At 34.2% G+C, this 13,383-nt stretch overlaps 1 protein-coding gene across 1 annotated transcript in view; it reads right to left on the bottom strand.

The window, feature by feature from the left end:
* Window positions 1-13,383, bottom strand: part of DTHD1 (death domain containing 1) — an 84,777-nt gene that overhangs the window by 55,594 nt on the left and 15,800 nt on the right. The window contains 1 exon segment of the mRNA XM_049790115.1: window positions 5,131-5,138. Within this exon segment, the coding sequence (XP_049646072.1) occupies window positions 5,131-5,138 (8 nt within the window).

Here is a 13,383-nt window from a genome sequence, read left to right as displayed (position 1 = left end):
TCACTACTTTCCGAAGGCCCTCCTTCAATGTCCCTCTATGATTCACTTTGGAACACCAATCTGACCAAATTTCAGGAACACACCAATTTAATATAAAGGGCAGCTAACAGAAAGACATTAAATTTTCTGTCATTGTATTAATAACTTCATTGAACATATCATAGTTTTTCATTTTTTCTTTTTTTAATATTAAACTTTCTTATCTTTCTTCCCTTTTCTTTTTTCTTTATTTTCAATAACTTTTTTCACTTGTCTGGAAACAATTCTATTATGGTCAACTATGTGATGCATTTTTATTTAAATAAAATAAAATATAAAATAATTAAAAATAATTATTCCTTCAAAAGATCAAACTATGTTAATATTAGGAAGATGCAAAGAAATAACAGTGTTTTAAAAGTCTTGAGCTTATAATCATTAACATGGTAAATTTTGCAACTGTTGTAACTTTATAATTTATTAGCATTGGAAAATGTACTATATTGAATTCAAAACTTGGGTCATTTACAAGAAACTGATTTAGTTCAAAGTAGTATTGATTTTATTCTGGTCATGACAACACTTAAAATCTTTTGCCAATACCCCAAACTGTCTTTATTGACTTATTGTTTCTGGAGTGTAGCAGTGCTGATCCTATATCAGGTTGCTATATAACCTAAGCCAAAGAGTGCATTTGACACCAAATTTTTTGGCTACTTGTCCAAAAATACAATCCCCTCATCCCTATCTGTGCTCATAATAAAATGGTATTTCGTTGAACCCCATGCTAGCTCTGGTTAATGATAGCGAATAAAGGATATATTTTGTCACTGGCAGATCAAGCACTCATTGAGATGTAGCATGTCTAAAACCACTTCTTCTGGTATTGCAGGACATTTTAAATGGTTCACCTACTAACAAAAGTCTAGTAGTGAGGGTGATTAAGAGAGAGGCTGTCTTTGATGACTAAGTAGCATATGAGATGTATAAATTATTTTTCTACATTCTTGGGACTACTTATTTTTTTGTTATGCTGCAATCTAAATCATTCTTATCAAATAAATACTTATCTTTTACTCAAGTCTTATACTATATATGCCACATTATATATGACATATGGTTATTTATATCTAGCACCACATATGGTCCCTGATAAGCTAAAGAGATGATCCCCAATCACAGTTATGAATAAACCCTGAGCACAACTAGATGTGGCTCCTTTATTTCCAATACAAGAAATAGTATAACTGAAAACAATTATGAATTAGTAGTATATGTTTTTAAATGTCTGATAATTTTGTCATTTTAATTATAAATTAAGGAAATAATATATTATATAGAGAAATATAAAATACAAAAATTAGGAGATTATTATATCATCTCTTAAGATTCCACATTTCTTTTGTATACTGGAAATACAGAAAATGAGGGTGAATAAAATGGAGGTGAGACAAATGTTTGATTAAAAAATACATAAGAATTTTTCAGAAATGAGAAAAATCAAAATTTCTAATTCAAAAAGTAAAATGTACGTCATTCAAAAATATTAAATTTACATGTAGAGGCTTGAGAGATAGTCCAATGGTCTGGAACATATGCTTTCTATGCCAGAGCCCCAACATCCATCCCCAACACAATAATATCATAACATCGAGTTAGGAGAATCTTCTTCACACCACTGGGTATGATCCAAAAAACAATAAAAACAAAGGCACAGCTAGATACACTAAACAAAATGTAAAACATTAAATACAAGGAAAAGAAATTTCAATGTTCACAATATTCACATTATTAGTCATCAAATTCATAAAAGAAAACTGACATAATATCCTGAAATATAGGAGGGGGGAATGAAAATGAACCTAGAATTTTATGTCAGATGTTATATTGGACCTCCAAAAATGCCCTTTATACTTGTTGATTTAAGCCCTGTTATAACACCCTCCCAGAGTTCATGAACCTAACTCTTTGACTAAAGTTAGAAATAAGATGCAACACAAATGTTGACCTAATTACTCCAGAGTAAGAATTAGGAAATTTAGCAAGATTTCTTTTTTTTTTTTTTTTTGGTTTTTTGGGCCACACCCGGTAACGCTCAGGGGTTACTCCTGGCTATGCGCTCAGAAGTTGCTCCTGGCTTGGGGGACCATATGGGACACCGGGGGATCGAACCGCAGTCTGTCCAAGGCTAGCGCAGGCTAGGCAGGCACCTTACCTTTAGCGCCACTGCCCGGCCCCAAATTTAGCAAGATTTCTGCTTTGGGAAACCCTGATTGTCCTTGACAGCTGTCTAGTTACTTTCCCATAAATACCATATGATTGAAGTTAATTTTTAATTGAAATTAAAAAGTCAACTGGATAGAAAAGCACTATAACTTAATAAAGAGATCTTGAGTCCTAGCTATATCAACCAAGTCCAGTCTCCTACAAAGAAATCAGATGTATAAATAAAGCCACCTTTGGAATTCCTAGTTGCAGATACAATTGTGCTGCATTGCATAGCAAACCCCAAGAAAGATCATGGAAACTATAATTCATTGAAGGCCCCAAACAATATCTAAATCAATATGAATTGGCATACCAATTATAGCAGCAAGCTAAGAATAACCACCATTAAATTTAGTTTATCTTGAATGCGAGGCTTTTATTAGGAAAGTTTTAAATGTAATATATGACATTGATTTATTATTAAAAAAAGAATCAAATAACATCTAAGTAGATACTGAAAATAAATTTTAAAATCAAACCATTGTTGTTTAAAAAACATTTTATGTAAATAGAAATAGAAAAAATCGTCCTTTATTTGAAGAGGTTATATTTAATATATTAGGACAAATATCCTGATTTTTAATCAAAATTTTTATAAGGTTAAATTAAAATTAATTTTTAGTCTTACAAAGATACTGCATTACAACCATCACCATAGTTGAAATATTTGTATTAAAAGAAAGAAATCAAATTATTTTTCTTGCCTTAGGGCCAAGCTTTTATTTTACATTTGATTTTTTAAGTAAGAATAAAATAAGAATAACCATTATGTCCAATTCTATTAATAAGATCCATCTAGGGCCAGAGCGACTGAGCAGTGGTATGGCTTTTGCCTTTCACGTGGCTGATCCAGGATGGACCATGGTTCAATCTCCTGGCGTCCCTCCCATATGGTGCCCCGAGCAAGGAGTGATTTTTGAGCACATAGCCAGGAGTAACCCCTGAGTGTCACCGGGTGTGGCCCAAAAACCAAGAAAAAAAATCCCTCTAGATATCATGCTCTTAATTTATTTTCTTAATATTTTACAATAATTTAAAAAAGGTCATAAGATACTGTGCATAAGATACTACTTTTTTTAAATCTCAAACTCAAAAACAATCAAACAAGATATTATAAATTATTGATATTTATGGGAATGAGGAACAATTATTTTGGGGATCAGGAGACAGAATGTGGCAAGAACAAGTGAAAAATAGTTGTATTGATTAAATGCAATTTTTAAAGTTGTGCGGTGATTTTGCCAGTTATCCACATATTTCACAAGTATTGTTTTGTATTTATAATTTGTCACATTCAAACAAGCTAACCTAAAATGATTTGTATTCTATAGAAATATTTTTTCATTGACCAAAATATAAGCCTCTAAAATATTTATATTTTATATTAAATAAGTTTCTAATAAATTAATGTTCTTTTCATTATCATCAATAAAATTTTCCCCAGATAAATGGCAGAAACATGGGGCAGCATTTCATAGTTGCAACAGCCGCAAGGAGGTTCCTGGAGATGCTAAAAGCTACTTGTCCCCATTGAAATCCCTGAAACCCTTGAACCCAGCAATGGGTACTGGACTCCTGGAGACTCTATGGCCAGTCAGATTGAAAATCCAAGGGAGAATTCCTGAGAGAAACATGGAGGCAGTGACAGCTTTTAACTACTGGGACAGTGCTGAAAGCCGCTACAGGGCGGTGTTGCAGAAACATAAGTCTATGATGAGCGGCACCCTGACTTGGTCCCGCATTTGGGCTGGGAACTGTAGTGTGAGGCATGCACCTATCTGAGCTCAAAGGACTCAGACTAAGAGAATGCAGAGAGTCAAGACTAAATAAAGTAGTAGGATCCCATGATTTAGCTATATGTGCAGAGGTGACATGGTTCTGAGATGGCCAGCAGTGACATTGAGGAGGGGAGTGATATTATAGGAATCTGGACACTGTCAGAGAGTGGATCCATGATTTGGTCACACAGCAAAACTGGGAGCTCCAGAGAATGGCACAGGTCAATCTGTGGATCGAGCTCTCTGGACATGAACATTAACACCAAGGGAGTGCAATGCTAAGCAAAGAAGGAAGGCCCTGAAATTTGACCATATGAACAGCAGTGACTTTGCTTACAGATGGCAGGTTACAAGACTGTTGACAGTGGTATAAGGGAGCTGCTCTGCTTTTGCCTGAGTATCCTCCTTCCCAGGTGACCTAGGGAGGGTATTGGACCCTGCCTGCATTTTGTGTAAGGTTCCTACGTCCAAGAATAAAACATGGTCTTGAGATAGGCAAGACCAGAGACCGGCAGCTATGATGATGGTGGGCAGTTTTTGGATTCAAAAGGGTCATTGTGAATTCAGGCCAGTGCATTGAGAGAAAAGCACAGTCACTCTTCTTTGTTCTATAACTGCACATTTTTTCTAATCAAGATGTTCAAACACAGCACACAAAAAAACACCATAGGTCACAATGAGAAGACAATAAAGAATCCCAATACACTTAGTGAAAAAAAATTGGTTCTGAGGACCCAGCTAACATCAGCCACCTATCTAGACTTTCTGATAAAGATTTCAGAGAGGAAATGGAGAAAGAAACCATGGAATGAATAATCAATAAGAGTCAAGAAGATCTTAAAGTAGAATTGTGAAAACTTCAAATAGAAATAATAGACTGAAAAACTTATTAGGCAAAATAAAAAACTCACTATAAAGGTATGGCCCCAAAACCAAAAAAAAAAAAAAAAAAAAAATAAAATGGAACGCAGTAAGGTCAAAAGAAGAACTTACATACAAAGCAGCATCCTTAAAATTTACAACTTATTTATCCGTATTTATCACACATCACCCTCAAGACCTGATAGTGGTGGGATGTAGTGGGAAAAAAATCAATCAAATGAACACTTTGTCCTGAATACTTCACCTAGTCAGCCCTACATTCAACTGTGAAGGAAGGATACATAACTCCAGATAGACAACAACTCAGAACTTTACATAATAAAAGCCAACCTTTTTTTTTGGGGGGGGGTTATACCCGGCAGTGCTCAGGAATTTCTCCTGGCTCTACACTCAGAAATCGCTCCTGGCAGGCTCAGGGAAACGTATGGGACACCGGGATTCGAACCAGTGCATGCAAGGCAAAGGCCTTACCTCCATACTATTTCTCCACCCTCCCCCCCAAAAAAAAACCAACCTTAATGAAGTACTGAAGGGTCTTTTTAATTCAGACACCCCCAAACTCATCACATTTCAACACAAAGATGACACAACATCATATGTCAATATATTTTTTACTGTTAACGATTAAATAAACCAGTTAATGAACAGAGTGGAAAAATAAATTAGAAAATTGAATCCAACATTTTTCTGCCAGCAAAAAACACAGGCTTAATATCAAAGGTTCAGAGGACAATATTTCAAGAAATCAAATACCTTAAAAAGGCTAGGGTGGTCATACTAATATCATGACATAGATAGACTCCAGGCACAAAATGGTTATAAGAGACAAAAAGATCATTTTAATTATTTTTTTAATTTTGGGCCACACGCAGTGATGCTCAGGGGTTACTCCTGGTTATACGCTCAGAAATCTCTCCTGGATTGGGGGACCATATAGGATGCTGGGGGATTGAAGCACAGTCCATCCTAGGCTAGCTCAGGCAAGTCAGATGCCTTACCACTTGTGCCACTGCTCCGGCCCCAAACAGGATCATTTTTAATAATTCAGGACATGTGCATCAGGAAGAAATCACATTCCTGAAAATATTTTTACCCAATGAGAGGTCAGCAAAATATGTTAAACAACTGCTAATAAATGAGGAAAGACATCAAGAGCAACACATTTATAGTGGGAGACTTCAATACCACTCTGTCACCTCTTAATAGATCAAATAGGCTAAAACTTAACAAGGATATACTTGATTTTAAGGAAAAAAATGAAAAAGAGTGGTTTAGAAGACATTGATAGGACTTTTCACCTCCATAAAACTGAATATACATTATTCTTCAATGTATATGAGGCATTCTTTAAGATACACCACATGCTGGTTCATAAAGTATCCCTCGATAAAATTAAGAGAATAGAAATTATATCAACTATCTTCTCAGACATTAATGAACTAAAATTGAATTACATTACAAAAAGAATTGAAAATAATTTTACACGTGGAATTTAAACAGCTCATTTCTTAACAACTAATGGGTTAGATAATAAATCAAAGTGGAAATCAGAAGAAGATTCCTAGAAACACAAATGAAGAAATGAATTATTAGAATTTGTGGGGCACAGAAAAAGCTGTATTAAGAGTAAAGGTAATAGCTTGCAAGTATTCATTAGGAAGAAAAGAAAGACATACATAAATAACTTAATAGTACAGCTTAAGAAAATAGAAAATGATCAACAAAATTATTCAAAAGTAGACAGGCAGAAGGAACTAATAAGATCTAGATCAGAAATTAATAAACTGTATGCCTGCCAAATTCTACCCAGAAGATAAATGAAGTCAGAAGTTGGTTCTTAGGGAAAAAATATTGATAAATCATTAGCAAGGTGAATAAAGTAAGAGAGATAGAAATTCAATAAACAAAATCAGAAATGAAATGGGGGATGTTACTACAGATACTACAGAGAAAAAAAGGGTAATCAGAGATAACTTTTAGAATCTGTATGCCAGAAAACAATATAACTTGGAATAAATGGATAAATTATTAGATTCCTATAAATATATAATATATAATATAAATTATTAGATTCCTATAATCACCCAAGTTTGAACAAAGATGATATGGAATACTTGAACAGACCTATCATGATCAAGGAAATGAAAATAGTAATCAAAAGGTTTTCCAAAGGCAAAAGCACAGGCCCAAATGGATTCACTATTGAATTCTATCAAACCTTTAAACAGGACATACTTCCAATCCCTTTCAGACTCCTATATAAAATTGAAGAAGCAGAAACACTCCCAAATATTTTCTATAAAGATAGCATCACTCTGATACTAAAAACAGAGACACCATGAAAAAAGAAAATTACAGGTCGATATCTTTGATGAACACTACAAAGATCCTCAACATAATACTAGCAGCAAATAGAATCCAACTCATCAAGAAGTTTATACACAAGACGTATTAGGATTCATTCCATAGATTAAATGCTGGTTTAATATATATAAATCAATCAATACAATAAACCATATCAGTTAAAGGAAAAGCAATAAACATGTGATTATATTAATAGATGCAGATAAAGCATTTGAAAAAGTCCAACATATTTTCACGATAAAAATAAACTTTCAGCAGGGTGCCAGAGAGATAGCACAGCTGTAGGGCATTTGTTTTGCAAGCTGCTGATCCAGCCCAAAGGAGGTTTGAATCTCAGCATCCCACATGATCTTCCATGCCTGCCAGGAGCAATTTCTGAGCAGAAAGCCAGGAGTAACCCCTGAGTGCAGCTGGGTGTAACACAAAAACAAAAACAAAAACAAAAAACTCTCAGAAAAATTGAAATGGAAGGAACTTTTCTTAATATAGTAAAAGCTATCTACAACATAACATAGTAAACATTATACTTAATGGAGAAAAACTAACCCAACCCACCTAATGCAAAGAAGAATCAGAAACTAAGGAAGACACCTGAAAGTGTGGATATGGAGAGAAATCGTGGCAAATTTTCAAGTCCACCAAAATGCATGCTCCTTATTGATGAGGACCTAAAATCAACACTTAATGTATAATAGTAACTGAAATCAAATAGTCACTAGGCTATAAAATTAAGAAATATATAGATAAATAATTCTACCAACTCGAAGAAGAGCTATCTGGAGCAGATAGAATACTTAATGAACAAAGAAAAAAATCTCCATACTATAGGAATACCAGAAGGGGAAGAAAAAGGGAAAGTAGAACAAGTAGTGAAGAAGATAATAGCAGGGAACTTCCCCCTCTTTAAAGAGTCTATTGTGGGGCCAGTAAGGTGGCACTAGAGGTAAGGTGTCTGCCTTGCAAGCGCTAGCGTAGGATGGACTTTGGTTCGATCCCCCAGCGTCCCATATGATCCCTCCAAGCCAGGGGCGATTTCTGAGCACATAGCCAGGAGTAATCCCTGAGCGTCAAACGGGTGTGGCCCAAAAAAAAAAAAAAAAAAAAAAAAGAGTCTATTGTACAAATCCCAGAGGCAAAAAGAGTCCCAAACAAAATAGACCCCACAGGGTATACAGATCTGAACAACACCAAGATATAGTAATCCAAATGACAAAACAAACAAACAAAACAAAACAAAACAAAAAACCCACAAAACTAAAATCTAAAAAAAAAAAAAAATAACAGAGAGATGAACTCATTTAATCAGTAAAGGATAAGAAAAATATCCAGTATAAACAAAAGAACATAAGAATTAAACCAGATCTTCCACTTGAAATAATTCAGGTAAAAAAAAATTGGAATGACATATTCAATCTATTGAATGAAATAAACTTTTAACCTAGTCTACTACCCAGGAAAGCATCTCATTTACATTGGAGGGAAGGTTAAAAACATTCTCAGACATAAAAGACTTCACAATATAAGCGCTAACCAAACCAACTCAAAATGAACTTCTCAGAGACAAATTACACAAATCAAATACCCAATTGTAACAACAACAACAACAACAACAACAACAACCATATACAATGTCACAGCACAGCAGCCTTCTCTGTCAATAAATTCCTTAAAAGCCAAAAGAGAGCATGGAGGTAGAGCATTTGCCTTGCATGCAGAAGAACGATAGTATGAATCCCGGATTCCTATATGGTCCCCCAAGCCTGCCAGTAGCAATTTCTGAGCATAGAGTCAGGAGTAACCCCTGAGACGGGTGTGACCCAGAACAAAACAAAAATGTCAATGGACAAAACACTTTCATCAAAAGGCACAGAGTAGAGGGTTCGATTAGAAAACAAAACCAAGATATTTGCTGCCTGCAAGAAACACACTTTAAAGTTCAGGATAGACACAAGCTCAGAGTAAAAGGATAAACAATTATACAAGCCACAGAGGGAAAAAACATGTGACATTCAGTTTATGTTAGACAAAATTGCATTTTAACCTCAAGAAAATACTTAGAGACAAAAATGGACACTACTTAGTGATCAGGGGTAAAATAGACCAAGAAGTATGAACCCAGATCAATATTTCTGCAACAACTGTAGAGCCAAAAAACATAAAAACCTCTTTTTCACAAATTTTGAGAAACATATGGATGGAAATGTAATAGTAGTAGGATATTTCAACATGTATCATCACACTAGACAGATCCAATAGGCAGAATGCTAGCAAAGACATAATTCCCTTAAATGAGAAACTAGAAGACTAGGACTATACAGGGCCATTCATCCTCAAAAACTTGAATAAAAATTTTTATTAACTCCTCATGAACCTTCTCTAGCATAGACCACATTTTAGGACTCAAGTTTAACCTTCATATAGTCAGAAATATAAGAATTATACCAAGCAACCTACCAGGCTACAATGCCATAAAGATCAAGATTGATTGTAAATAGATATGGAGAAAAATCTAACACCTGGAAACTAAACAACATGCTGCTCAACAACAGCTGAGTCAAAGTGAAAATCAAGGAAGAATTAAAGAGATTCTTTGAGAAAAATGATAATAAAGAAACAAATTGCCAAAATCTATACGACACAGCAAAGCAGTGGTTAGGGAGAAACTTATAGCAATACAAGCCTACATTAGGAAAGAAAAAATGGAAACAACATTTGAAAGAGAGACCTTAAGTATCTGGAAAAACAATGGCAAAGGAACCCAAACACAGGTAGAAAAAATAAATAATAAAAACCAGAGTAGAATTAAACAACATAGAAATGAAAAAAACAATACAAAGAATTAATGAGACTGGGGATATTTTTTAAAGAATAAACAAGATAGAAAAACTGCTGGCAAGACTCACAAGGGAAAAACACTCAAATAAATTGAATCAGAAATTAAAGAAGAAAGATTACAACAGAAACCTAAGAATTTCAAAACATTATGAGAGTTTATTATGAACAACTGCACTCAGTTAATCTAGAGAACCCAGAAGAGATGAACAGATTTCTGGGAAAATACCATCTTCTGATACCTAATGAGGAGGAAGTAGAATACATAAACAGACTAATCACAAACAAGGAAATTGAAACAGTAATTAACAAACTTCCCAAGACTAAAAGTTCAAGACCAGATAGGTTTACAGGTGGATTTTATCAAACACTTAGAGAAGAGTTGCTATCATTGATCCTTATATCCTTTCAAAACATCGAAAAGATAGAAATCTTCCTTAATACCTTTTATGAAACTAATATCACACTCATTGACAAAGCTGATAAATGTACCACTAAGAAATAAAACTACAGACTAACCTCACTAATTACATGGATGCAAACAATTTTAACAAAATCTTAGCAAATCGAACAACATATCAAAAAGATTATATACCATGACTGAATGGAATTCATCCCAGGGATGCAAGGATGATTCAATATACACAAATCAATCTATATCATACACTACATCAGTAAAAGGAAGGATAAAAACCACATGATTATAACAGTCCAATCAGAGAATTCATTTAATGCAGAGAATGCATTTAACAAAATCCAACAGCATTTATGATAAGAACTCTAAAATAGATATGAAAGGAACGTTTCTCAAGATAATAAGAGCTATAAGAAGCACACAGCCAACATTGTTCTTATTGTTGATAAACTAAAAGCATTTACACTAAGCATTTCCACTAGGCAAGGCTGTCCATAGTCTCTACACTTACTCAACATAGTATTTTAAGTTCTAGCAATAGCAATAAGACAAGAGAAGAAAATCAAGGAATACAAGTAGAAAAAGAGGAAGTCAAACTATCTGTATTTGCAAATGACATGATGATATATATCAAAAACCCTAAAGAGACCACAGAAAAGCTCCTAGAAACAATAAAGTAATACAGCAAATTGGCTAACTACAAGTCAGTACACAAAAAACAGTGCATTCCTTTATACAAATAACAACTTAGAGGAGAAAGAGAGATCAAAAAATCTATACCATTTAAAATAGTGTCTAAAAATTTTAAGTACTTAGAAATCAACTTAACAAGAGAGATGAGATCTCTGTACCATGAAAACTTCAAAACATTTCAAAAAGAAATTTAAGAGGATCTAAAGAAATGGAAGAACATTCCATGCTTTGAACATTCCATGATTGAAAGAATCATTATAATCAAAATGACCATCCTACCTAAACTACAATATATATTCAATGCAATCCCTATTAAAATTCAGAAAATATTCTTCAATAATTTATAGCAATCAATTATAAAGTTTTTGTGGAACCATAAAAAACCTAAGATAGCCAAATATATACAAGAAACTGGGTGGCATCTCATTACCTAACTTGAATCATCAAAGTCATCATGATCAAAACAGCATATTACTGGAACAAAGACAAAATTTCAGAGCATAGGATCAGAATAAAATATCCAGTAATACTGTCCCAAGTGTATGGACAAATAATTTTTCACTTAAGAACCAAAAATTTGAAATGGAAAGGACAATCTCTTTAACAAATGGTGTAGGAACAATTAAATAGCCACATATAAGAAATTAAAGATTAATCCATGTCTTACACCTTACACAAAAGTCAATTCAAAGTATATTAATAACTTTGATATCAGACCTGAATCCATAAACTTTGTTGAGGAATACATAGGTAGAACACTCCAAGACTTAGATCTCAAAGAAGCCCTCTATGATAAGGAAGCCAAGGGCAAGAATTTTAGCATCAAGCCTAAAAAAATGAGACTACATCACACTAAAAAGTTTCTCCATGGCAAATGAAACACAGGGTAAAATTAGAAGACAGCTAATTGATTGGGGGAAATTTTTGCATTCAATGCGTCAGATAAAGGTTTGATATCTAGGTTATACAAAATACTCACAAATTTAGCTCCACAAAACCTAAGAAATTAAGCCTCAGCTGATCGAACATTGACTGTCCAACGCCAAAACCTTAAATCCGATCCTTGAAACCGGCATCATTTTCTGCACCAGCATCAGAAATCAAACTTCCACCTGTTGAAGCCCTAATGCTACGCTGGCACCGACTTGCTCCAGGGTGGGTTCATATGATGCCCTGCTGACTAAGAAACAGCAACAACTTGCTTTCATTGCAGGTTTCTCTGCCTTGTCACCTAATGGTGAGATGAAATCATAATATGTTCTTTGACACCCCAGCTGCAGTATAGGATCTGTACAAAAACCAAGATCTCTAATACCAAAAGTTTGACTGCAACAACAGAGATTGAGGAGAACTTTTCCTGGGCCCATGAAGAAAGAACTTGGGGCTGGACAAACAGTATGTCGAGAGCTATAGTCAGTCTTATGACAGGATGCTTTATGGGTAGAGACACCCTGTTTTATTTTTTTAGTCCAAGGGTATTTTCTTTGTAATTTCCTCAATGTTTTTGCACTTATGCAACAAAAAAAAAAATAAGAAGAACAAACTAACAAAACCCTGCCACCCCCTTTTTATTTTATTATTTTATCTCTAGATAAGGGCTCTCACTTCTTTCATAGAACCTTTGGACATAAATTACTTTGTTTTATCTCAAATTCTGCATTTTTCTACAAAATAGAGAAAATAAAAGGGGATGTGGGCCTGTGTTCTCAGGTGCATTGGTGAAGATAAAAACAATGGACAGAACTAAAAATACCCAAACTAAAATCAACAACAATAAAATCAAGAGACTCAGACTATATCTAAACTTAAAATGGGCCTGCTACACTGTCAGGCCAGGGGGCTAAGGATGGAGGTATAGGCTGCATAATGGAAACCTTGGTGGAGGGAGGTCAACACTGGTGGTGGGAATGACCCTAATTTACTAATACTGTATGCCTGAAATCCAACTATGAAAGACTTGTAATTCACAATGTTTTCAATAAAAATTCAAAAATGAGAATAAAACTTCTCTATTATTTATATTTTAAGTTTTCTTTATGTCCATTCATTAGTTTTATATTCTTTTTATAAGTTAGAAATGTGAAAATAGTATATCATGTAAATACTTGCATGATTAAAGACAACAGGGTAGGAGCAATAGTAGAGTGGGAGGGGCACTTCATATAGTTCCCC

The sequence above is a fragment of the Suncus etruscus genome, chromosome 16 (assembly GCF_024139225.1).
Source record: "Suncus etruscus isolate mSunEtr1 chromosome 16, mSunEtr1.pri.cur, whole genome shotgun sequence".
In the NCBI taxonomy this organism is placed as follows: domain Eukaryota; kingdom Metazoa; phylum Chordata; class Mammalia; order Eulipotyphla; family Soricidae; genus Suncus; species Suncus etruscus.
Note: the sequence above shows the minus strand (reverse complement) of the source record. Positions and strands in the feature narration are given on the sequence as shown.